At 47.3% G+C, this 24,833-nt stretch overlaps 2 protein-coding genes across 5 annotated transcripts in view; one reads left to right on the plus strand and one right to left on the minus strand.

Moving 5' to 3' along the window:
- EXT2 (exostosin glycosyltransferase 2) overlaps nt 1–4,194 on the plus strand; it is a 67,567-nt gene extending 63,373 nt beyond the window's left edge. Inside the window, exon 14 of the mRNA XM_015864507.3 lies at nt 1,378–4,194. Coding sequence (XP_015719993.1) covers nt 1,378–1,516 — 139 coding nt within the window. The 3' untranslated portion in view covers nt 1,517–4,194. The remainder of the gene's footprint in view (nt 1–1,377) is intronic.
- A 3,881-nt stretch (nt 4,195–8,075) lies between these two features.
- ALX4 (ALX homeobox 4) overlaps nt 8,076–24,833 on the minus strand; it is a 28,860-nt gene continuing 12,102 nt past the window's right edge. For all 4 annotated transcript variants that reach the window (XM_015864508.3, XM_085550239.1, XM_085550241.1 and 1 more), the window contains 3 exons: nt 16,697–17,007; nt 12,940–13,068; nt 8,076–12,613 (listed from right to left, as the gene is read on the minus strand). In XM_015864508.3, coding sequence (XP_015719994.1) covers nt 12,290–12,613; nt 12,940–13,068; nt 16,697–17,007 — 764 coding nt within the window. In that variant the 3' untranslated portion in view covers nt 8,076–12,289. The remainder of the gene's footprint in view (nt 12,614–12,939; nt 13,069–16,696; nt 17,008–24,833) is intronic.

The following is a 24,833-nucleotide window of genomic DNA, read 5'->3' on the forward strand; positions in this document are numbered from 1 at the left end:
ATCTCTGTATTTTTTTGCATTGAGAGTTTTTTTCAAGTATCACCCATTAAGTCACTTTCTGACTCTCCTCAGGCCAGGAAGGGGATTAAAATAGCTGTGCGGAGTTGTGGCTCTTCAGCAACTTGAACTTTGTGTTTTTCAGTCATTTACTGTAGCTAAGGAGAGAGTATGGAATGGCTGAGATACTGAGGAATTAGTTTTGAAAAACAGTTTTGCAGTCTCCATCACAAAACTGTCACACTCAGTTGGTGTGATTGACTGGGTCTGTTCAGGAAAGTGATCCTGGAGCCATTATGACCCCCTAACCCTCTGAAGGGGTCGGGAAGGGAGAGCGGTGGTTGCAGAGAGACCTGCTCCAGTACTGCTTGCAGCACGGCAGCCTTCCCAGCTGAGTCAGAGCACTCCTCTCTCTTTGTTTCCAAATGGCAGAAAAAATGTTCTTGTAGTGTTACATCTTGGGGACTGTCATCATGGTTCTCGGTGTCTGAAATGTTTAAGAGCTGCATTATGAAGTAAGCAGCTAATGCTAGCTGAGCACTGACTGAGGTGAGATTAGCCACGTTTTCCTTGCCTTGCTGACACAGGTAGCACGCCTTTCAGTGAAAGAGCTAAAGGAGCACTGTAAGGTTAAACATCTGTTTGCTTGGCTTTTGAAGCACATGGCTGCTCCCTTTCACAGCATTACTGACACCTGAAATTATTAAAACTGGAAGTATTGTCAGTGATCTGATCTCCTTTGTGCTAATGTGATGCCTCAACACTCAAGGCTGTTATTTAGACTAGGAAAATAAGCTAGTTCATTTTGTTTTAATTTTTATTTAGCTTTACCTTTGAGTTACAGTATAATCAGTGCCACATATATAACAAAGCGTGGTTATTTTTCTGGGAAAGGCAGGGTTTCTGAAGAAGTCTGGAAAAAAGAAAAAAAAAGACTTTTTGTAGAAATTCATTTTCATGGAGGCTTGTTTTGTGCAAGACTCTCGTTTTGAGCCAAACCAACCCAATAGTGGCCCTTTAAGAGACATGTTGGCAGTTAATCTGTTCTGGTTTACAGCATGTACATTGCTTGAAGAATGACTGGAATTCTAGGGGGAGGGAAAGGGGAAGCTTTGACCTCCAAGTGCACATGTGCTGCTGCCGGCATCCCCTTGCTCTTCTCTGTGATTAAATGGATAAATCAAAGAACACCAACTTCTCTTTAGTTCTCTCTGTGGTGAGGCTCTCTTCTTATTTACTGGTAGTCAATATGGCTAAGATACTTCCAAACACATGAGGGAAGGTTAACCGAGTTGTTTTTCTACCAGTTATGTTGGTGTGGGAGCTGGTAACCAGCCTGGTTGTTGCAGTTCTTAATCACACTGCTTTCCCTTTTACCAGATCTGAATGCATCAATAAGTTTGCCTCTGTCTTTGGGACCATGCCTCTGAAAGTGGTGGAGCACCGTGCTGACCCTGTTCTGTATAAAGATGACTTTCCTGAGAAACTGAAGAGCTTTCCCAATATCGGCAGCTTGTAAAGGCAGCTATGAGACAAACCTGACCACTGAAAACACCAGCAGAAGAGGTACTAAGAAGAATATAAGTCTCTTAAAGAAAAAAATAATGTTAGAGAGTGGGTTACATCTGAGGGAGATGGCAATTAGTGTATTCTGATGCGTTTTCCTCCTTTCATATTGCACTAAGATGTAGAGGAAAGCTGAACAGCTCCTTCTCTGTTGCTCACAAAGGATTGAATCTGTTGACAATTCCTACCAGAAATGTCAAGCAAACACTTCTCCAAAGGAGACTGTGCATCTGGGAGAATAAAACTGAATTTCTCTCTCTGTGACATGACTGACTTCTTCAATTGAATGTGCATTGGCCCTCTGGTTTGTAAGCATCCATCCATCTGAAGCAACTGTCTCCAACGTATAGCTGCTCTTTTGGGAGGAGCTTATTTTCTGGGTGGTTGGTGGACTTCCATCTTGAGCTTAATTTTGGGCTTATGTACCTGCATAACAAACATTTTTCCTGCTTAGTGGGACAACTGTTTATTTTTTTACAATGTTGACAACAAAAATCAGTATTTTGTTATGTGGTTTAAAAAAGCATTTTCTTACTTTTTTATGCAAATTGAGGCACACAGCAGGATGGTATTTAATGCGGAGACCTGCAGGATACAACTCCACTTTCTGTAGCCTTCCTTTCTGCATAAATCTCAGGTTTTCTGCTGCATTGATGCAAGATACTGGGACACTGTGTCAAAACCAGTTGTATTATACAGAGAGAAATGTGTCTTTCAATCTTAAGATATATTCGCTTTTCATTTTTCAGCAGAAAAGCCAGGTAACGATTTTACATCCTGGTTGTCTGTTGCAACAGCAGCTACAAAGTAAAGGTTTAATGTCTGAATCCTCTTCAGCAAACAGTCTGTTTTAATATTGGTTTGTAAACCACTTCAATTTACAGCAATTCTCACAGCCTTAATATGAAGGGATGTGTTCATGTGCAAGGTATTACTAATACGCACTGTACCCTGCTGGAAAAAAATTGCTGGGTCTTAGTTTGTAATTCAACTAAGGAACCCATTGCTGCAGGCTGCCATTGAAACAGAGCTTTGGAGATCCATTACCTTTCTTACAAGCCTTGGTAATGTTTCTCAACACCAAAATTAACTTCAATTAGAAAACTAAATTCAGTAAAATTAGAAATAAAGTTGCCTGGACTATTGCCTCTTGTCCTTTGATATTAAGGATGATCTCAAGCTGGGCTGAGAAAAAGATCTCCTTTCCAGCTCCACAGATAAAATGTCTGTTACCAGATAAGGGTGATTTAACCGGTTTTTGAAATGTCCATTGCTGCCAGTTACAGGGATAGCCTACTTGATGGACCATCGTTCCATTCCACTGCGAGCAACCTTATTTCTCAGATTTTGCCAAACCTCAAACAATAGGACAAGTGTTAGGCATCACAGTTCACCCCCTCTCCTAAGCTGGGTAGGCAGCAATGACAGAAACCAAATGAAAGTCAGGCTAGAAACAGGAAACATCTGCTCCTATTTGTCTCACCCCCACTAAGACTTATCTTATTGCCCAACACAGTGGATATGCTGTGAATGAAAATCATATTGGAACAATAGCTCTGAGGGGATGCTTCACTTCATAACTCCGCTGGGACGTGCCTGTAAACTGTATCGTCCAAATCTCTGGGAACGTTTAATTACTACTAAATGTTTTTCACTGTAGTCTTTGTTTCATTCCTGACTTGCTGTGAGAGGGATGTTAGGGAGTTAGGAGTGCTTTAGCAGTGACAACATCTGCTGCTGCACAGTGGGTATCACAAGATACAGGAATGTCTGTATCTGTTCTCTATTTCTCCTTTGCAGTCTTGTGTGTTCATGGAGTTTCTTTCTGCTTCTTTCTGTCGGTTTATGTCCTGGTGCTTGAGCATCAAGAGATACCAGCATATTTCCCCTGGGAATTTGTCATCTAAAGGGTGGCTGTGACAGTGTAGTGGTCACTTGAATTTTAGTCTTTTTGGAGGGGGGCTGATCTCAGCTTAGCAGTGTAACTGATCTGTTACATCTTCCTTGCACAGAATAGTGAAGCTGCTGTGATTTTTTTTTTGTTCTTCTTCAGTAATGCCAGTTTTGCATCTTTTGCTCAAGGTGTAAAAAGACGTGGAGGATTTCAGTTGGCTGATTGTATATTTTTGGGTGGGTGCAGCTTAACAAGCCCTTCTAGACTGGTCTATGGTCTCGAGTCAGTTAAAAGGCAGCAGGTCTTTGTGTCTGCACCCCAGAGTGTCAGAGTGAATTTTCTGTCCTCAAAACATCCAGTGATATGTACCAGTTTATTTTATTTTATTTTATTTTATTTTATTTTATTTTATTTTATTTTATTTTATTTTATTTTATTTTTTGTCTTTTAGCAATTTACTGTTGGTTTTATAGGGCCGTCTGACTTAAATGGTAGTTTTTTCTCTACTGATGCCATGGAGAAAATTGACTGAAGAAAAAAAAGTGTAGAATGACCTACTTCTTCATTTCATTTATAATTGTTCTGTTGTTCTTGATGCTAAGCCTATAGAGGTAAGGTGTACCTATATGACTGGAATGGTTTTATTGTTAGTCATTAAATTAAGATCACTGTTCACTTTTCATTGTATATATGTTATCAGAAGAGTTTAATATTGGTGTATTAAAAGATAAATCCAAGGAGAGTTTGTTGTATTTCACTTTCAGAGCTGTGTTGTTATACATAAGGAAATACAAATGCATTTACAAGGGAGAATCTGGGCTATTTTGCTACACAAATCTGTGTTGAACTTGAATATCCACCATGTATGTCATCAAGACCTGTCAGTATTTTGTCTTTCCCATAAGCAGAATGGATGTTTCTTTGAAGCAGAAGTTTGCTCTGCACGAATATATCCCAGTCACCTTCTTTGAACAAATCCTTGTTACTCTTATTTTCTGCCAAGATTTGACAGTAGCATTTGTCTTAGAGAAATAGGGAACAGACCCTTTTTCTTTTTGTGAAGAGAGACAGCAAATGTTGAAGAATTGTGCTTTTGAGAATAGAGCTTTGGCTGAATCATCATAATGGTGGAATTCAGTGTGGTAGCAGCACTTTGTTCCACCACTTTCTGCACCGAGCATACTGCAAAAGGGCCTATGAGTGATACACCTTCCTACCTGTGAATAGTGAGGGGTATGATGGACCACACCGTGTGCCCTTCCAGTCCTGGTAAGTCTTAAGTGTGTGTTTTTAGCATCACAAGCTCTCCCTGTGTTGTATTGACTCTTTCCTTCCTCCCAGCCCCACTGGCTCACTGCAGGATGTGCCAATTCAAACCCTAGCATGCACTGATCTCTTTGCCATCTCCTGCTCTTGAATGTCCTGCTGCCCATCTTGCTTCTGCTGGTGCAGTTCAAATACTAGTGACTTTACTGCAGCAAGTAGTTCTTCCCTATGTTGAAAGCTCCATAATAAGTGTCTTGTAACTAGCATACTTACAACAGGTAGAGCATGTTTTGATCAGGAAGGATCTCAAAATGGTTAATTAGTACTGCATATGTCTCCCATCCAGCCCTTTCACTTGGAAGCTACTGCTGTAGCAATACTACAGCACAGGTGGTCACTTCAACCCTCTTGCAAACCTTGGTACAGATGGAGACGTGCATTTGCTTAGCAGAAATATCAGCTAGAGGCCTTTTAGTTTACTGATGAGTTGGGAGTGTTTTGGTTGTATCTCATGCTGTTGTGAGCATACAAATACATAGTGTAAGCTGTTTTTGCCATGGACACCACTGCTGTATGAGCAGAACAGCAAACAGCATCTCACGCCTCCTGCTTGAGTAAGTATCTTACTTAGTATTGTAGATAAGCACATGGAGAGAAGCTGTGGTGTACCCATGGCCTTAGGAGGTTGTGTGGGTAAAAATAGAGTTGAATACCAGTATCCTAAACCTCTGTTTTAACAAATTTGCTACACTGTCTGAGGTGTTTTTTTAGAGTTTTGAGTAGCTCGGTCCCAAGGCCGCTAGCCTTGACTTTCATTGTCAGCATGCTTTAGCCTGTCCTGGCTTAAAGCCATTTAGAGACATTCCTGGTGCACTCTGTGTAATTTCAGCCTGATGGAAAAGGCTGTAATACAGTCCCACCTCTGCTGATCTTCAGGATTCCCCTGTCTGCAGCTTCTCATGGTTGCTTTGAACGTGAGTTATGTTTCCCATTAAAGGATAACAGCGACAATTGATGCAATTAAGTGGAGTGGTGTGGAGCTAGCAGAACACAAGGAGTTTTCCAACTGAAAATAGGCAGCACAGCTCAAAGGTATTCCCTGCAATGTTGCCTATTTGCTGTTTTCATTAGTTTGGAAAAGGATCCAGTAATTCCACTTCAAATTTCCCGTACTTGTTCCACTTGCCTGTTTTCTTGCCTAAATAGGAAGTGTTCCTGTTCAGTCTAGAATGACAGCTATACAATAATAGTGGTTTAAGATCAATGCAACTTAGTCATGGTTTCATTCAGTCTATGAACTTGAATCAGTGCTCAGTACTAATCTGTGTGAACAGGAAAGACAGCAGCTAAGATTGACAGGGGAAGAATGGTGTATCTGTGAAGAGAAATAATATGTGTTGTGACTATTTCTGCAGAATTATAAGAAAATACTAGAAGAATTATGATATAATCTGTTGGATTTTTAGCCTTAATATCGGTTGGTGGAGGACTGTGAAAAGGTGAAAGCTGGACCATTTGACAGGCAGACATGAAGATCTTGGGCTATACAGAACCATGTAAGTTTTTTATGGTGTGCAATTGAGATTTGTTGCTGTAAATGTTGCTTTTAAGTATAATTTTAGCTCTTCTGCCTCTGCCCCCATTCTGTGCAGCAATGAGAACCTGGAAAGTTAATGCCAAAGCCTGGGTAAAGTGCTGCTTATAGATATTCACCTGCCCAGGGTTAACGCCTTCGCTTCTACCTCTCACCCGGTAGATGAGTCCCTTAGGAAGATGATAGTCCAGAGAAATGCTGCTTCTTGCTTGATGGTCTAGCTGTCTGAAAACACACTGTGACACCTTTCTTCAGAAGAGAGGGCCAGGTCTCAGCTGCAAGCTATGCACAGAGACCCAACACTAGGGTGCCTACAGCTGAGGGCTGGTGGGGAACAATACCCCATTTGCCACACTTCATACAAAGACAGACAGGGGAAAAGGTTGGAAGCAGAAAGGACCGTGAAATGAGATCCAGGAATTCAGCAAGGCTGCAGCAAAAGGAGCTCACTGCTAACTCAGAGCATCTGTCTTTGCCCTGTGAGTAAGTTACGAACTGACAAGCAGGCGAAAGTGGAAGATCCTTTCACAAATAATAAACACTTGTTTGCCTCAGATTAAATGCAACACCTTTACATGTGGGCTCCATCTGGCCATAAATAGGTGCACCTTGCACGGCCGTTGCCTTTCTTGCTGATGAGAAGATTATTGTACATACATCTGTTTAAAGGTTAATAACCCGCTTTTTTTAAAAAAAAAAGGAAGAAAAAAATGGCAAATCTGTTTAGTTTACAGGAAGAAAGAATTGTTTTTCATTAAAACTGCTTGAACTTTGCCCTGCCTCAAAGTAATATTCTCCAGCAGGTAAGGAACGTGTTAACTTGGGTGCTGTAGCCACATCTCCCAGCAAGAAATGTTGCCGTGTGTTTTAAACAACTTCTGTAAAGCTAATGGGAAAACGTAGCTTCAGCAAAAGGTGTTGGGCTTCTCATCTGTAGAGTTAACGGGGAGACTTTTGAGTTCTTTGGCAATATTAAGGCCAGGAGTGATTTCTGATGTAAACCCATACAAGCAGGATGTTACTGAAACTGGCTTTATTCTCTCTATAGTCAGAACTTTGCCAACATCTGGAGAATCTGTCTTTGAGTGCTTGGGGAGGGAAGGAATTTTTCTTCTGCAAGTGAGAGGAATGGATAAGCTTGCAACAGCACCTGCATTATCCGTTTCTCTGAGAGATGGAAAACAGCCCTGCTCCAGCTGAACCGAGCTGGTGCTCCCGGCCAGCTGATGGAAAGCTCTGCTGTTCTTGGTGGGTTGCTGGTGTTTGCCGGGTACCTCCTCAGCTCTGCTTATGCAGGGGGCACATTCTGGTACTCATCTGGATGTGGGGGCTTGAGCTTTTACCCAGTCTGCTTCTGCCAGTGCTGTATTTTCCCCACATTAGGATGAGGTTGAAGGATGTAGGAACGGGTGTGTGCTGAGAATCTCTGGGGCTGAGGGAGAGGCCAAGCCCGGGGGTTCAGCCTGCCCACAGCCCAGTGAGTGCCCATGTGGGCTGTGGGGGACAGGGGGAGGCTGTTGAGATGCTGCCATGCCAGGCTGCGGGCTGCCAGCCATCTCTTTGTAGGGCAGGGGCAGCGGGCCCGTGAGCTGCCACCTGTTGTTAATCTACCCCCGGCTAATCCATTCTGCACTGTGTCAGCAGTTCAAAAGGGCACTGTTAGTATTTTTTGCCAACTTCAATTAACGTGAGATTTTGGAGGCCCCTCTGATCGCATTTCATCTGTCATGAGTCAGGAACAAAACAGACAGATTCCAGTTGAGAGGAGAGAAGAGAAGGAGTTTATTGCAAACCAAAACAACAACAACAGTGCTTGTACCTCCGCGGCCACGGCGGCTCGGGGGCAGGGGGGGCCTTCCCAGCAATTGCACCCCTTTAAAAAAACTGGAGAAATAAAAATTAGTGCCCAGAAATCCCAGCCCTCCCCCCAAACAAACAAGAAGGAAAGAAGCTGCAAGTGCAATAACTTACTTGGAAAAAAAAAACAAAATATGGAAAGAACCAAGCTGCAAAGTGTGTTCGTTCTTATTTTAATGTTCCACTGTAATGAATTGCTGATACACGGCTGCACAGGCATTAACATTGCATGGCACAAACCTCACGTGGCAATGTTTGTAAGGAGTTTTTTATTCTTTCTTTTTTTTTCCTGAACTTTTAAAAACTTTTTAATTTTTTTTTAATTATTTATTTTTAATACGTTCCACCCCAGGCCTTTAAGCTAAAGGAAAACAAAGAAATGGTTGCGTTTATACAAGGTTACAGTATCTTACAACAACAAAAAAAAACAATGATATTGATTGAGGTTCGTTTTCTTTCTTTCTCCCAGTCTCTCTTTCAAACACTGCACACCTAAACCGATATATTATTACACATTGAAAACTGTCCTTCAAAAAAATCAGTAGTACAAAAGTCCTAGCTCTACCTACCTACCTAGCAATGTGGGGAGTGGGGCACCAACAAAGAGCTAATGGGGTGCCAGGCTGTGCCGGACTGCCTCCTCAGGCCCAGCAAGGGCTGGGGATGACTTTCAGCCCACTTCCTCCCCCTGTTCCCATTTGGATTTAATTTCTAATTCGGTCTGTTTGCTTTCTGTTGTGTCAGTCAGTGCAGCAAAATAAACACAGATCTCTGTGTCTGCCTGATTGTTTTTTAAATCCTATTCCAGGAAACTACCTTTTTGGCTTTGTTTGTTTGGAGAACATTTTACAAGGCGCTGCTCTGCTCTATGAGATGGGACCCGGCCTCCCCACCCCCAAAAAGCCCCTACCACCAAAGAGCCCCCGCATCCTGCTCCCCAGGGGAGTGCTGCAGGGGGTGCCACGCACGTGTGCAGCAGCTCTGCCGCCTCGTGCACACTGGGTGTCCATGCGGGTGGTTTTGCTGTGGTGCCCCTGCCCATGTTGCAGGCCAGATGTGCTCCAGCACAAACAGCAGGAGATGCTCAGAGGAGTTAAAAGGCTGGGGACAGAAACTGGGGAAGCCTTGGGATGCTCACCACTGGCTTGCAGCTGCTGCCACTGATGTATGCACAACTGTTCTGGGCGCTTTGCAACCAGCAGCACCCGGCTATGGGTCAACCCCTGTTGGGAACTGTGCTGCTCTCCCTGCTTGCCATTCCTAGCCCCAAAATCTGGGATGTCTTGTGTGTTTCCAGCCCTGGGCAATGCAAGACAGCCTCCTTTGCTCCCTCTGCAAGACTGAAAAGGGCAGCTTGGGAACAGGGGAGCTCAGGGAGCAGGGGCTCAGTGCTGCACCATGAAGGATACAGCATGGCTGGGGAATGGAAGGCAAAACTTGCAGCTTCACAGGCATCTAAATCCCAGCCAGGGAACTGCAACTCTATGTATGGACAGGAGTGAAATACTAAAGAAAGAAGAAATAAATAGAGAAGAAAGTCATAAATAGAGTTGAAAAGTATTAAAATAATTATTATTATTTTAAAAGGCATCCTTGTGGTAGCTTGAATTGCAAGAACAGCATGAACCCTGTGACCCTTAAAAATGCAGGTTGGCTAAGTTAAGATGATATATATATACACACACATATGTCTAAGTGTGTGTATATATATATTTATACAGCTTTTCTTGTTAATTTAACAGCTAGTTTAAAAAAAAATCTATTAAATTAATTTTAAAAAATGTGTGTAAGCACAGATGCACACAGCTGAAGACCTGCCTGCATCTTTGCATGCCCGGGCTGTTGTTGGTGGGACGGTGCAGCAGGATGGCAGATGCAGAGGAGCTATGCAGGTGAACGGGGCATGGGAGCAGAGCTCTGCACTTGCAGTGCACCCAGCAGCTCAGGGCTGGGCACACCTGGCAGTGATTAGGGTTGTCAGAGGCCAGCGCACAAAGAAGAGAGGATGATGCTCTTCATCTCATGAGCTGTTATGCATCCTGGGTGAAATCCTGGTCCTGTGAGAGTTGAGGAAGGAATGCCCTTCAGCTTCAGCAGAGTGCAGCAAAGCCCCAGCATGGCCATGGCCACCCAGTGGGACAGCCAGCAGTACCCACACCCTTGCAGCATCCATCCCCATGCACCCTTTCAACCTGCTGCACACTGCTCAGTTCTGGGGGCTGAGCACTGCAGTGGAAAAGCACCTTTCCCTCTGCATTGTGGGAAAAGGGCTCTTTGCAAGGAAGTCAGGGGTAAGGTAAATGGTGGTGTTCATTGCAATTTAAACTGTAACATTATTGCCAGTGCATGCAGAAAAAGAGAGATTAGGGCAGTGATCCAGAGCTATTCAGTAATCTCTATCATTTTTAGCACCTGAAGCACATTTTTAGTCGGATAACTCAGCTGAACATTCAGGCTGGGACATGAGTATGGTTTGCTTCAGTAGAAAAGCCCAGGTCACCCACATAGTCTGCTTGACTGCATGTTGTTCCCAAGGTGCACTGAGCCAGGCATCTCAGCATATTTACAGAGACAAGATACAGCACTACATGTCTTTCCATATTCCATTAAGTATGTGGTACATTTGATCTAGCACTGATGTAATCATCTATTTTGCATATGGCAATATCAAGGCACTGTAGATATATTTTTATATGGCATGCAGTTAACCTGTATCATGACATTTGGTTGTAGCCTGTTTGCAGCCCTTTGCAGGGCCTCCAGATCTCCCTGCACCTAGATGGGATGGAGCTTGAGGTGATGGCTGTAAGGGGCAAAACCCTGCACTTCTCTTGCTCATCAAACTGGAGTTCCACTCGTGAGCTGTGTGCTATGGCTGCAGGTGACCTTTGGTGGGGCAGAAGGAAACTGAAATTATACTTGGTGCTATTTATTATGCCATCGAATGGCTTGAGAGAGGTGTAGCCTTGCAGAGGAGACTAACAGAGTTGTGCAAGTGGGAACACATAGGGAGAAAGCCATGGGTGGGACTTCAAGAGAGAGAGCAAGTTCTGGTGTTTCCTTCATTCTGCTAGGTGAGGGGGGACTGGAGGGGCCAGAGATGGAGCAATGCCATTATCCACAATCCTTGGCCCTCCCTCTGTCGCTTGGGGAGCTGTGGGTAGGTGCTGGCAGGTGGTTTTGGGGAAGCAGAGAATGAGAGGTGATGGGAGAGAGACAGTGCTGCACAGAACTGGCCAGGGACAATGAGAGGATGCCATCACACAGCCCTGTCTGTGTGTTCTGCTCAAGCTGTACCTCTCTGGGGCCCTGGACTCCTGGCCCTGTAAAAACTATAGAACATGTTTTGCTATGGCACAACAACCACAACTATAACAGAGCAAACGCCAAGTGCTCATGGGGGTGTGACCTTCTGCATGGGGCCAGCAGAGCCAAGCAGCCATCACTTCATATGCACATCTCTAGCTGGATGGCTGGAGAGCCATCAAGAACAGCAATGTGGCAGCACTGTGCCCACACAAGAGGCCCCCAAGCTCCATGCTTGATCTCCTGCTAGGTGGAAGAAGGTGAGATAGCACCACCACCTTTCTGACCTTGAGTAACCCCTCGCCCCATTCAGCCATGGCTCCCACGGGGCAGGAGCAGCCTGAAGAGCGTCTCTTTGCTGGTGCCAGAGTCCTTGTCCCATCCCCTGCGCAAGGCAGATGGGTTCTGAGGAGTGAAGAGCTGTATGTGTGGAGGGACAGGGGAGCCTCTGGAGATTCTGGAGGGCTCTTGCTCTCCAGAAAGGCAGATCTGGTGTCAGAAAAAGGATCGGGGAGAAAAGACATCCAAGTCCTAGAGGAGGCAGTGGCGATAGCAGAGGACACCTCCAGAGCAGGCGGCAGCATCACTGCCGCACAGCCCCGACCTGGTGCCAGGAGGCCAGGACCTCCCATGTCTGTGCTGGGCACACGCCACTTACTTTAACGCACGTCCTCTATACACCTAGGGTAGCTCAAAGTGCTGCTTTCACATCCCCGAGGAGGCAAGGGCTGGCTGGAGTCCCGGCTGGACGGGCTCCCGGCTTCCCCACTGGCTCTCGCGGTGTGCCGAGGCGCTGGGCGGCAGCCCTGTCATGTCGCCCAGGAGATCGCGGCGCTGTGCTCCTTCGCCTTCATCCTCAGGGCCGCGATGCTGGAGCTCTTGCGGTCCGGCTCGCTGTTCAGCTCGTAGCCGTTGAGGCCGGGGCCGATGCCGGCCGTGCCGAAGAGGCCGCCAACGTGAGTCTGGCCCACGTGGCCGCCGGCTCCGGAGACACCGAGGAAGTCGGAGACGCCGCCAGCCGCGTGGGGATGCGCGTGGGGGGACATGCAGGATGGCACCGGCTCGCAGGGGACGACACAAGCGGGCACAGGGGAGGCGGCTCCGTTGTTGCCAATCCAGGAGGGGTTCTGGATCTGTGGGGAAAAAAAGCATCAGGGTCTAGGAAGGGGCAACACCTCGGACCTTTATAGGATGTTTAGAAAACACAGTGCATGATGGATCTGAAGCCCAGCAGGGTTTGGTGCCCGCTGTGGTGGCTGTGACCCAATAGGGCTCAAGGGAGCACAACAGGACACCCAGCTGAACAGCTGCCATGCCTCTGCTGCTCAGTGGCACAACCGCATGCTGCTGCACCTCAGCCTGAGGGCAGGGGATGAACCCCAGGAGCAAAGTATGGCTTGAGGACCACCAGGAGCAGGGCAGTGACAAACAGACTGATTTGGGCAGGAGATGTGCTCACCTGGGCATAGTTCTCAGCACGGGTGAGCAGAGGCAGCTCGTAGGCAGTGGAAAAGTGGGTCCGGACCTGTTGCATCTGGCCAAACCGCTCCCGCTTGCGCCATTTGGCTCGTCTATTCTGGAACCAGACCTGTGGGAAGAGAGGAGTGCGGGGCTGTGAGCACAGGGCATGGGAGCCCATGGAGCCCGGAGCTTTGAGCACCCAGGGTCTAGAGGAGGAGCCCAGCCTTGGCCCCTGCCCTGCAGCCAGATCTGCCCCGGGATGACCCAGCTCCCTAATGCTCAGACAAGGAGCAAACATCTGTGCGTGCCGGTGCCAGGCTGGGACCTGCGGCACTGGGGCTTTCCCCAGGTTCAATCCTGGCTGTGAAGATGCTGTTGGCTGAGAACTTCTATTTACTACTGAACTCTCAGTCTTCATTAACAGTTAAAAAAAGAAAGAAAAGGCTTTCCATCTTAGCTCCTGGAAACAAGTGCACTTCTATGAGTTGCATGTCCTCCGCTTTGCAGGCCTTGCAGCTCTTCACAGTACTGCTCAGATGCCTTTGAGGCAGCGCAAAGACCAAAACTCTGTTTCTGCTCTTATTTTTACTGGCTTGACATCAGTGTGGATTATTGCACTGTTGTCAGCAGCATTGCTCCTGATTTGCATAAAATATGATCGGCATAAGAGAGATCAGAGCCTGGCCCAGTGTCTTCAAAGCCTCTTGAAGCCTGTGAGTCAGGGAAACACATCAATCACAAGCTGCTTTGAAGGCACCGAGTGATGCATGCGATCACCAGGGGCTGGGGTGTGCGGGTCACGCCAGCGCATGAAAGGAGCAGGCTGGGAGCTTCTTGCTTCTGCTTCAAGTTTTGCACCGTGACCAGGGCTGGGGGACCGGCACCTCACTGCAGAGATAGCATGGAAACAGGAGCCCCCCTGCACTGCTCTTGTACTTGGTGAGTCAGGCAATGGGCACAAACAGCTTTTGCAGTGTCAGCTCAGCTAGAAATTAGTCCAGGAAGAAAACAGCACAAGGATTTGTGCTTTCTGAGGATTTCCTATGGCTGCAATTTCCACCCCATGAGGATTTCCAGAGGGTGTAGTTCAGCAGAACATTCCTAGTATCACCTCAGATGAGAGCACTGCACATGCAGAGCATCCTGCAGGAGCACACTGGTGCCCCAGGCATCCGTCCGTCTGCTTTTCCTCTGCCTCCTCTTGGCACAGCTGCCCCAGCCCAGCTGCAGGCCAGTCCCAGGGCTGGCCGGGATCGTGCCGCTTTGATCTGCGGGCTCACAGCCAGTGGTGCTGACCCGGCTCCTCCCGGGGCGGCGGAGCCCTGCTGTGCACAGCGGGTGCCTGCAGGTAGGCAGCATGGTGCAGGCTGTGCACGGTGCTGGGGCTGACATATGCCCAGCACATGTGGCCAGATCCCTCCTGGCAAGCACTCACCTGCACTGCCCTGCTTGGGGCTGACCCCAGCATCAGCGTTTTCATGTTGGACGGGGCCAGCAATGGTCAGGCAAAGTAGTTTAAACTTATTGGGCCCAAAGTTCAAGCTGGGAGGCTGGGGCAAATCATCTGCACAAACCCATGAGGCTGAAGGGCACCTGCAGGTGAGGTGCTGGGGGCCCAGGGCATGGAGATGCTCCCTGTGCCCTACTGCTGCTTGCAATCAACTGCCCCAAACAGTTGTATCACTCTTAAATGTGATTGCTTATCTTTGAGATCAAACTATTTTCAGGATGCTTGGTATCTTCCTCTGTAGAATTTCCCTTGGCTTCCTTGAATTCAGAAGGTACTGAAAGAGGAAATCTAGAAAAAAAAAAACTGAGAAAGCACCAAGTGTGCATTTTCTGTTCACCGCCTGTCACCTTCAGCTGAGACGCTGCTGTACGAAAGGATGCATTGCTTGGGGTTATGTCTGTGAGTGGGGACAGGGTGCCTGCAAGAGTGCTCCTGTTGCCCTGCACCTTGGTGTGAACGAGTGGGGAGGGAGTGTGGGCCAATGCCATGGATCTGACTCCTGCAGACAGCTCTTTGATAAGCCCCGATGTATCCAATCAATCCTATAAAAATTTACAGAACAGAAAATGTTTCTTGTCTCCATAAACATGCAGCCATATGCTGGTACCTCAATCCATATGCACACACTCTGACATGCTGTGGAGGCAGCAGGGCTGAAATGAAGTGCGTTGCTCCCCCCACTGCCTGGCTGGTGCTGCTGTGTGAATACCCATTGGGGTGCTGGGGCCACAGCACCACTGAGTGCCTGGGACTACCCCAGGGCTGCCCACCACTGCAGTCCTAGTGCCAAATGAAAGATTAAATTGAGCTCCCTTCCCTTCTGTCTGATCTTCCCCTTTCAGTGGGCGCTATCCCCACCTCTGCCCCTTCCTGCCTCTGCTGTTTGTCCATCTGTCTGTCTCCAGGCTCATCCCAATGCTGATGGCCAGGCCATGCACCCTTTTGCTAGTGATGGCCACCAGCCCTTTGCTTTCCAGCCTGCAAGAACAGAGACAGAATTCATCCTTGAGCACTGAAACTGGACACCATTTTATCAGTGGCCTGGAATGGGAAATTGGAGCCTGGGATGAGAGAACTGAATAACTTGAGCTTGTTTTCATTTCATGTTTAATTTCCTGCAGGCTTAGCTCAGTCTTTCCGCTCCTTCCACCAGCCTCCCAGGGTTTTATGGGGGAAAAGGGATCAAGATATATTACTTCTTGCTTTGCTTTTTTTCTTTTCTTTTTTTTTTTTTCCTCTTTCCAAGGCAGTGATTTTGCTATAGCCGAGTTTGACATTTCCCTTTCACTTTCAAGCCCCCGCCACATCACAGGGGCACCACTAAAAAGATCTCATTAGCAGTCCCAGCAATCAGAGTGCTGGCTCTGAAGGGGGGGTAGAGGAGTCATTGCATTCCCCAGGCATGAAGTCCCCTGCCATCTCATCCTGCTCCATCCCTTGTGCTCCCAGGGCTCTGGATTGTGCTGCCGAGGAGGGACAACTCTGCCTGGACACAGAGGAAAGCCAGGTGTGTGGATGCTGCCATGTGCCCACCCCTCCCCATTGAACCAACAGGAGCCTCTTTACTTTCTGCTGAGACACAGCCACAGCTGATACAAGGAGAAGCAGCTGTAGGGAAGAGCATTGAACCCTGCAATCTGGTCTCAAAAAGCAGGTGAGAAAAGCCCTGCAGCTAGGAATGAACCTAGAATTAATATGCAGGGAGGAACACAGGGATGCTGGCCTAGCTGCTTTGTGTCAAATACTGGTAGGGTTCAGAGCAGAAAGCAAGCAGGGTCCTGGTATGAGAGGTGTAACCAGATGCCCTCCCACTCCAGATATTCCTGATGCTAATGTGAATTGTAGAGGTAGTGGTCCCAGGAACACCTGAATACAGGAGTTAGCTAGATGACAAGATGATGTCCTAGCTTCCCAGCAACCTTAGGTGACCATCAGAACATGAGTCACAGGTGTCTGCTCTGAGCAGTAGTTCTCTGTTTTGCGAATGCTTCTAAGCTCTACCAAGCCTTTGGGTTAATATTGATTCAGGGGAAAGAGCAGCACTTAAAAATCTCTTGTTTGGGGGTTTGGCTGGGTTGGACACCCAGGTTAGCAGCAGGAAGCACCTGTAATACTGCATCTCAGCCACACATCTCTCCTGGCCCTCTGATGCAGTGGGATTCACCAGCCCTGTTGCCCCTTCAGCTCAAAGACATGGGGCTCAAGGCTCACCTGCCCCTAGCCCAGCCTAAGGCATCCCTGTTACCTGTACTCGGGCCTCGGTGAGGTCTGTCCTCATGGCTAGCTGCTCCCTGGCATAGACATCTGGGTAGTGGGTCTTCTGGAAGACCTTTTCCAGCTCCTCCAGCTGGTAGCTGGTGAAGGTGGTACGGTTCCTCCGTTTTTTGCCCTTGTTGCTCTCCGAGTCCGCCTTGTCCATGGGGCTGGGGAGGTCCGTGCTGGCCCTGTCCTGAGGGACTTTCACTCCAGCCTCCTTCACGCTGAGGTAGCTGCTGTCCATGCCCGAGGGGTCAGCGTTTGGCTGCAAGTCAGCCTCTCCCAAGCTGCTTTCTTTACCTGTTCAGTGTGGAGGGAGAAAGAGAGAAGAAAATGAGTGTAAACCTTACGACCAATTGATTTGTTTAGCCTGAGAGCTCCAGCAGTGGGAAAAGCCTTTAATAGAAACAGAGTGATGGGGAGGCAGTAAAGGGAAAAGGCTTGGGACTGGGCACCATGGGCATGTGTTCCTATCATGGATGCCCCCCCCCCGGCAACCCCACAGCCTGCTGTGAGGACTCATGCTGCCCTTGGCAAAGCAGTGCCCGTCACCACACCCCATGTAGGACACCTGTAGAAAGCCCCAGCCTGGTACAGGGTAGAAAAACACAACAAGCCTTGAGCTTCCACCCACATTTCCTGTAGGTTCTAGATGGAAAGGCTGCAGGAATACTTTCTGCTCAAACTCTCCTTACCAATGCAAGAACATAACACCTGGCTTGTGTTTTACAAGCAAGCTAACATGAAATTTAAAGTGTGTCCAGGATCTAACGCTCTCCCTGTGAGGAGCTTTCCCTTGGGAGACTTCTGCAGTGTCATCTCCGAGGTCATTTACACAGACATATTTGCCAAAGTCTCTAGAAATCCCCCAGCTCTCACCCTCAGTTACAACTTTGTTCAGCTTAATTCATCTTTATGCATAGCTTTTCTGTTTGGTGAGCAACCCAGCCACAGCTTCATAGCCTAAGCATGAAGTGGGTGGATTTGTGAAGAGGTCTGCACTCACCTTCACAGCTGAAAGGCTGAGTCGATGTAACTTGGCTGAAGTGGAAAGGATGAAATGTGGCTACTGCTTTTGGGCATAACGGCAGGAAGGCACAAAGTTGAGTGTGGGAGGATAAAAGATGAAAGGGCTTTGAGAAAGAAGTTGCATAATTAGTGCAGAGAAGTGGCCAGGACTGGGATTGATGCTGGAGGTGTGGGAGCTATTTGCCTCTACCGCTCTACTGGATTTTCAGAAGGATTTATTGCTGTTCTCTCAGACTCATGAAGAGCTCAAGCTTCATGTTGTCTATCATCTTGGTGCTTTGGTTTGGTTCTTAGGAGGATTCATCACACTGGGCACTGAGTATATCAGTCACATGCTATACCAACGGAACTTATTAGTTCATAGAATCACAGAATCATAAAGGCTTGAAAAGACCACTAAGATCACTAAGTCCAACCATCAGCCCATCCCCACTATGCTCACTATCAACATCCATCAGTGCCACATCTCCATGTTTCTTGAACGCCTCCAGGTGACTCGACCTCCTCCATGAGCAACCTGTTCCAACACCTCACCCCAACCTCAACCTCCCCTGGCACAACTGGAAGTCATTATCTCTCATCCTATCACAGTTACATTGTTATTATTTTCCTTTTAATTTAAGATGTCATGAAGCTGGGTGCATTTCCCCCCCATGCCTTCTTGCTGGCTGACTCTAATGCTCCCCAAGACCCCTGCAGCAAGAACACAGGCCGTGAGGCCACCCCCTGGTGGCTCCCTGCTACTTCTCACCTCCAGTGCTCAGCCACTGGCTGTCCACAGGCAGAAGATGGGCTGGAGGCAGCCCACAGGGATGGCCTCTTCTCCCTTTGCTCTGCATCCAGAGGAATAACTTCCTTTCCTTAGGAACAGTATCCCTGACCTCAAACTAGTCATGCTAAATGCTGAAGTGAAACAAATTGCATACATCTGCATATGGATATGTCCAGACTTCCTGTAACTGGAGATGGCCTCAAAGCTTCAATGCAAAGTTTGGGGTGTCTGTTTCTAATCAAATCTAATGAAACCTTGAGTTACAGATTGTGAAGATCTCCATGACAAGGAGGTAATGTGAGCATCGCTACACCCTTACAAGCCTGACAGGACTGCTGGGTGCCTCCTTTGCTGCTCTGGGCTCCTTCCTCACACTCACTGTGGTAGATTTGCTCACCTCTCCCAGTGCCTCATCTGCCTGCTGTACCACCAGTACTGCTGTATCAGTGTCACCCCACAGGAGATGCCAGCAGGCAGCATAGGACAGCCAGGCTTGTGGTCTCCCCAGCATTGTGCTGCTCTGCCATATCTTCTTTCTGGATCCCTGCAGGAAGGGAAATGCTTCTTTGGTGCCAGTACATCTTTTTGTGGGTCCTCAGGTTGGAGAACTCCTAGCACACAGTGTGTGCTTGAGCACTGTGGCGGCCAAGTGAACCTGCAGTGATCCCTGTATGCATCCCTCCCCACAGGGAACAGGCTTCTAGCCATGCTGAGGGTTCAAAGCACGTATCTGGGTTGTTCCTAACTGGCTGTTTTGGAAAGATGAGGATGTAAAGTCTTCTCCGTGTATAAACTTAACCATGAAATTTAATTTGAAGCGAATTCAGCTTGGCACATCCACATGGCAGGGGAGAGCAGTGCGTCTCCAAAGCACACAGCAGCATTGGGCTCAACTCAAAGCAATGTCTCCTTCACACAGCATCTGCTGCCATTCCCCCGAGTAAAGGCAGATCCTACAGAAACAGCACAACACCCCACAAGACTGTGAGACACAAGGTCTGCACAAGTCATGAACATTGCTGGCACAGGGATATTTCCCCAGTGCACTGTCTTGGCAGCATATGGTTTGATGCTTCAGTAACAGCCCTGAAGTTCAGGCCTGGTGTGGGCAGCACTGGCTGCATCTCTTACCAAGAAGGAGCTGCAGCACCATCCAGCCTGCACACTTCCAGAACCCCAACAGTAGCAGCAACCCTATGGCCCTGGAACCTTCCTCAACCCACGGTGAAGCTGTACTGCTGTTTTCCAGGTTGGCTGTTGCAGCCTTCTGCCTCTTGCCTGCCTCTGCTGCTCAGAAGGCCTCAGAAGGCACAGGGCCTTCATTTAAAAAATTCACATTTGGGGTTAGATATGATAATAAGGAGCAGCTGTGCTCCTTTATTCATTCATTAAAAGGAAGGAATCTTGAGGTTTATCTCCATTCAAGGAGCAAGCACTCTGAGATCTACAGATAGAAAGATAGAGAGAAGATGCAGAATTGTGTCTGGCTCTGGAATCACTGATTTTGTTAGCAGAGGGCAGATAATCAACAAAACCTCCACAATGGGTCACAGGTGTAGCATTAAGCATCATTTCTCTCCTAGATGCAAGTGGTAGAAATCTGCATGAGGTGCCCCCACTATGACAGCTGCATTGCCCTCACTGCTGAGTGAGAACTGATTGGAACACCTCCATTCCCACTCCAGATAAGAACAAGCACAGCTCTTTGTACCCAGCCTGCCTGCAGGTCCCTGGAGCCTGAACGAAGCTGAGCAGTCCCTGTGTGTACATCCACCTATCACACAGCCTAGCAGCTGGGAATGCTTTCATATGAGCACATTGCTTTATTACCTGAGCTGGTGAATTTGCACACCCTGTAGCTGTATACAGAGAGTTCAGGATCAGCTCTGAGAATGCACTACATGCTGCTTGCTCCTCTATCATAGTATTTAAAGAACACTAACAAAACTGGCTTTTACAGGAAAAAAAAAAAAAATCACACAGAATCACACAGAATTGTAGGGGTTGGAAGGGACCTCTAGAGATCATCGAGTCCAACCCCCCTGCCAAAGCAGGTTCCCTACACCATGTTGCACAGGTAGGCATCCAGGTGGGTCTTAAATATCTCCAGAGAAGGAGACTCCGCCACCTCCCTGGGCAGCCTGTTCCAGTGCTCCGTCACCCTCACTGTAAAGAAGTTCTTGCACACATTCGTGCGGAACTTCCTATGCTGTACTTTCATCCCATTACCCCTAGTCCTATCCCCACGCACTACTGAAAAGAGACCAGACTCACCAGTATGGCTCCCACACCTCAGGTATTTATAAACCTGGATCAAGTCCCCTCTCAGCCTTCTTTTTTCAAGGCTAAACAGACCCAGTTCCCTAAGTCTCTCCTCATAGGGGAGATGCTCCAGGCCCTTCACCATCTTAGTGGCCCTCTGCTGGACTAATCTATCTGAATCTATTCTGCTAACTCCGAATAGAAACGGCGACTGGAGCAAAAAAGGCAGTTTATGCTCCAAATCCTTCTCTGTTAGGCACACCCATTTGAAGAGCAGGAGAGAGCTAACCAGAAAATTTCAAAGGCACAGGAATGGTTCTGCTGCCATTACAGCTCTCCTACTGGCTGCCAGAATGCAGCACAGGAAAAGAACTGGACCAAGAGAATGCACAGCCATTGCCCCTGCTGGGAGAATATGAAACTGCTGGGCTGCTCTCTGGCTGCTTCACCTCAGATGATGAAAGGAGATGAAGATTTGTGCCAGATACTGAAACAGAAGACCTTGCCTCTCCCTGATGAGCCCACTGCTCAGGCTTGCTTATCTCTAGCACAGGAACGTCTGCAGTGATGGCCTCACTGTAAGGAGAAATGGTCTCCTTCTTCCAAAGCATTTCCATGTTGTTTCAGTCATAGACTCATGCCTGCGCACCCGCCAGCATCTATTTATTTGGATTTCACCTCCAAAGGGTCCACAGACCCTCAGGTAAGTGAAAGCTTCCAGTATGAGGGGAGCTTCGGTCCCCAGTTTGTGAGATGCTGGGGCATCAAAAGGGAAATGGGGTACTACAACTCCTGCTTGAAAATTGGAAAGCTGAAATAAAAACAGAAAACACCCAAAGCTGGCTGAACCTCACTGAACCACAGAAAAGGCTGAGTTTAAATGTTGAAACAAAATGCAGGCCAGGTTCTTTAGCACAATAGTTCTGCTGCTCCTCAGTTTTACACAGCTGATTAGTAAAGAAAGGCACAGATGAGGGAAAGAAAATATTCAGCCCTTACCAAACGTGCCTGTTCTTGGAAGCACAACTAGAACTTATTTCCATTCTTGCTGCACATCGCAAAACTCGGGGCCAGCCAGGTCTGGGAACTGCTAACATTCCTGTGAGCACCAGGCTTTTGTAAGCACTCCAGAATGAAATTAGGATTCTGGCTACCAAACCTCCAATTCACAGTAAGTAGGGACGGGAGGCAGGCAGGGATCAACTCTATTGGCAGAGAGGAGCAGGGCAGCAAAAACACAAACTGAAGCAAAAAGCAGCATAGCTGAAATAGGAACTTGCTGACCAAGAATGAAAACAAAACAGTAAGCCTGGCATCAACAGGTTGATTGCCTCCAGACCCCTCCTTGCTTGTCTCACCTACTGCCAAACCTCTCCCCTTTGTGGGTTCAGGGGATGGAGTTGGTGCTATGGGCACCACAGGAGCCATCCAGTTTCTAGGGGTGAGAGGAGATAAAGGAATATCCATTTATGTCTGACCTGCCTGGAAACCCCAGCTGCTCCTTACACAGCCTAAACAAATATTTAGTTAAATTGCTCCAAAAGTCCCAGTCCTTTTATATGCATCCCAAAAGAGTGTCATAAAACATACATGAGAAGGGCTCCATTAACCTCTGCTGCCTGGTACTAGAAGAGCATATTTCAGCTCTGGCTGAAGTGAAGTTTAATAAGCTCTTGGCCTCTGTGGCTGCCAGCCCTGCCTCACCCTGGTACCAGCGCCTACGTACCACAAGAGCATCCACCACAAAATTTCTCTACTGCAGCAGAGACACAGCAGCGGCCTTCCATGGAGGAAACTGCCCCCACAGTTGACAAGGCTGCTACAACACCAGACATGCAAATTTTGCATTAGGATCACGGAGAGAAAGGCAAGAATGGTTGAAACTTGCTCAACTTCTCTGTTTGCTTCAGTACACTGCTTTCTGCATCCATATGTATATACAACTCATAATTTCCTCTTAATGAAGTTTCACCAGCTGACCAAGGAGTAGAAACACCACTGCCTGACTTGGCCCACGATTCCTGTGAGATACCTGTGCAGGACCTCGAGCACTTGGCTTACAAAGCAAAGGGATGAAAATGATTTATTGAAGCAGCAGGGTAAAGGTTTATTGATAATGAGGCACTAAGAGGAAATGGGATGAATGTGCCCGAGATTCCTTTGGTAAATGAATAATGAATGCTGTTCACAGCCGGCAACTGACATTTTTCATTTTCAGTTGAGAATAGCAAGGCGCAGGGCAAATGACAGTTATTAAGGAAAAAAAAATCCATTAGGTAATGCTGAACAAGGAAAGCCTCAACAGAAACGTTCCTTACTTATGAAAGGGGAGCTGCAAATTGCTGAAAGGGTAAACTCCTCGTATCACGTAACTCAGAGCACTGCAAAACCCAAGTCAAAAGAGAGGGAAAAAGGACCCCATTTAATGCAGTACATTCTCCAGCCTGCAGACCAAGCTTTTTCCATGACAAAGTTTCATACCCCTGTCTTCTACTGCTTCCCAGGGACAGCTTTTCTCACATGTTCCCCTACAACACTCAGGCCTGAAGAAGGCTGGACCATCTACAGGAGGAAAAGGCCACTACAAGAAGAGTGCACTCAAAGCTGGCTGTAACCCTGTCCAGGGCATGTGAAACTTGCTGTGTATTTAGGTGTGAGAGTCAAAGCTCAGTCATTGCTGAGCCAGTGAGAACCACAGCTCTTTCAGCCTTCTCCTGTTCAGAGAAAAGGAAAGAGGGCATGTGTTCTACTCAAACCCCTGCCCCTCTGTGCTCCACAGCACCAAGCACCAGAATATTTGATAAAAGGCAGTGTGAGATTATTATTATTTGACGTGGAAAAAACAAAAATGCACTTAGTTTTAGCCATGCCCTTGGAAAAATCTCAGATGAAATTTAAAAAAACCCTCAGTATTATAAAAACAGCCAGAGGCAAACATGCTGTGGGAGTTTTTAGCCAAATCATTAAGTTCTGATTAAGTTAGAGGCAACTGGAGGCAGCTTTTGGTAGGAAGAGTCAGACAGTAGACATAGCAGCTCTGGTATCGTGCCTCTGAACAGAGAGCAAAAAGTCACAACACCTGAAAACAGCAAACCTTTTGCAACACCACTAATTCTCAGCAGAAGTGGGTCATTATGTGAAAGATGATGACCATGAAAATCAGTCTAAATTGAAAACTGCACTCACATCAGCAGTGCTCATGCCCACTTTCTTGTTTGTTTCCAGTTAACATTCCAGGGTAGGATCATAGTGACATGCTTGACTGCAAATGTCAAGTAAACATTAGCAAACATTTACAGAAATTGTTTTTAGGAACTTGTGAAAAGGAGTATTTGCCTCAGAAATCTATTTCCAGCAGCGATGCTCACCCAGCCAAGCACCTGGAAAGACCCCATGAGTCCATCACATCCCCACCTTCAGCTCACCAGCACAAATCAACTTTTGGCTGCATGACTCAGGAACCCATTAACACTTATGTGCAAACTGCTGGGCAAAGCCAGGATCACTTCAGTTTCCAGCATCCAAGGACTTGGGGCATCCATTATGGGAAACAGGACTGGCTGTTCTCCATTTCCTGGGGCAACTCCAACCCTTGGGTTGGATAAGAAGAGATGCCTGCAAGGAGAGCTTGCTGGGCCACAGCAGGTTGCTTTCTTCTTCCTTTTCATCCCAAACCCAGCTTCCTACAAAACACCATCTGAGGTTTGCTATCTGACTGTATATTTGGTCCTAACTTTGTAGCATGAGAGGTACGTGCAATTGCTGAAGCAACTCATTTCGCTCTTAAGACACACAGTCAAATTAAATTGTGGTTCTCCAAGCTACAAAACTCCTTCAGTGAGCACAGAAGGCTGCAGATCCCAAGAAGTCAGGGTTTTAGCATTAAGGTATTAGTGCCAAAAAGGAGCAGTAGGAGCTTTCCAACCCAAAGAAGGGGTCAAAAAAACCCTTCAGCTGCATCTGCCAGTTCCCAGAGCCTCGCCTGGGACTGGAGACTCTGGGAGCACTAGTAGCTTGTGTTCTCTCTTTTCTGAAGTGGACATGCAGCTTTATGAATCAGATT

Source organism: Coturnix japonica, chromosome 5, assembly GCF_054131305.1.
Source record: "Coturnix japonica strain WE chromosome 5, WE-NBRP24, whole genome shotgun sequence".
In the NCBI taxonomy this organism is placed as follows: Eukaryota; Metazoa; Chordata; class Aves; order Galliformes; family Phasianidae; genus Coturnix; species Coturnix japonica.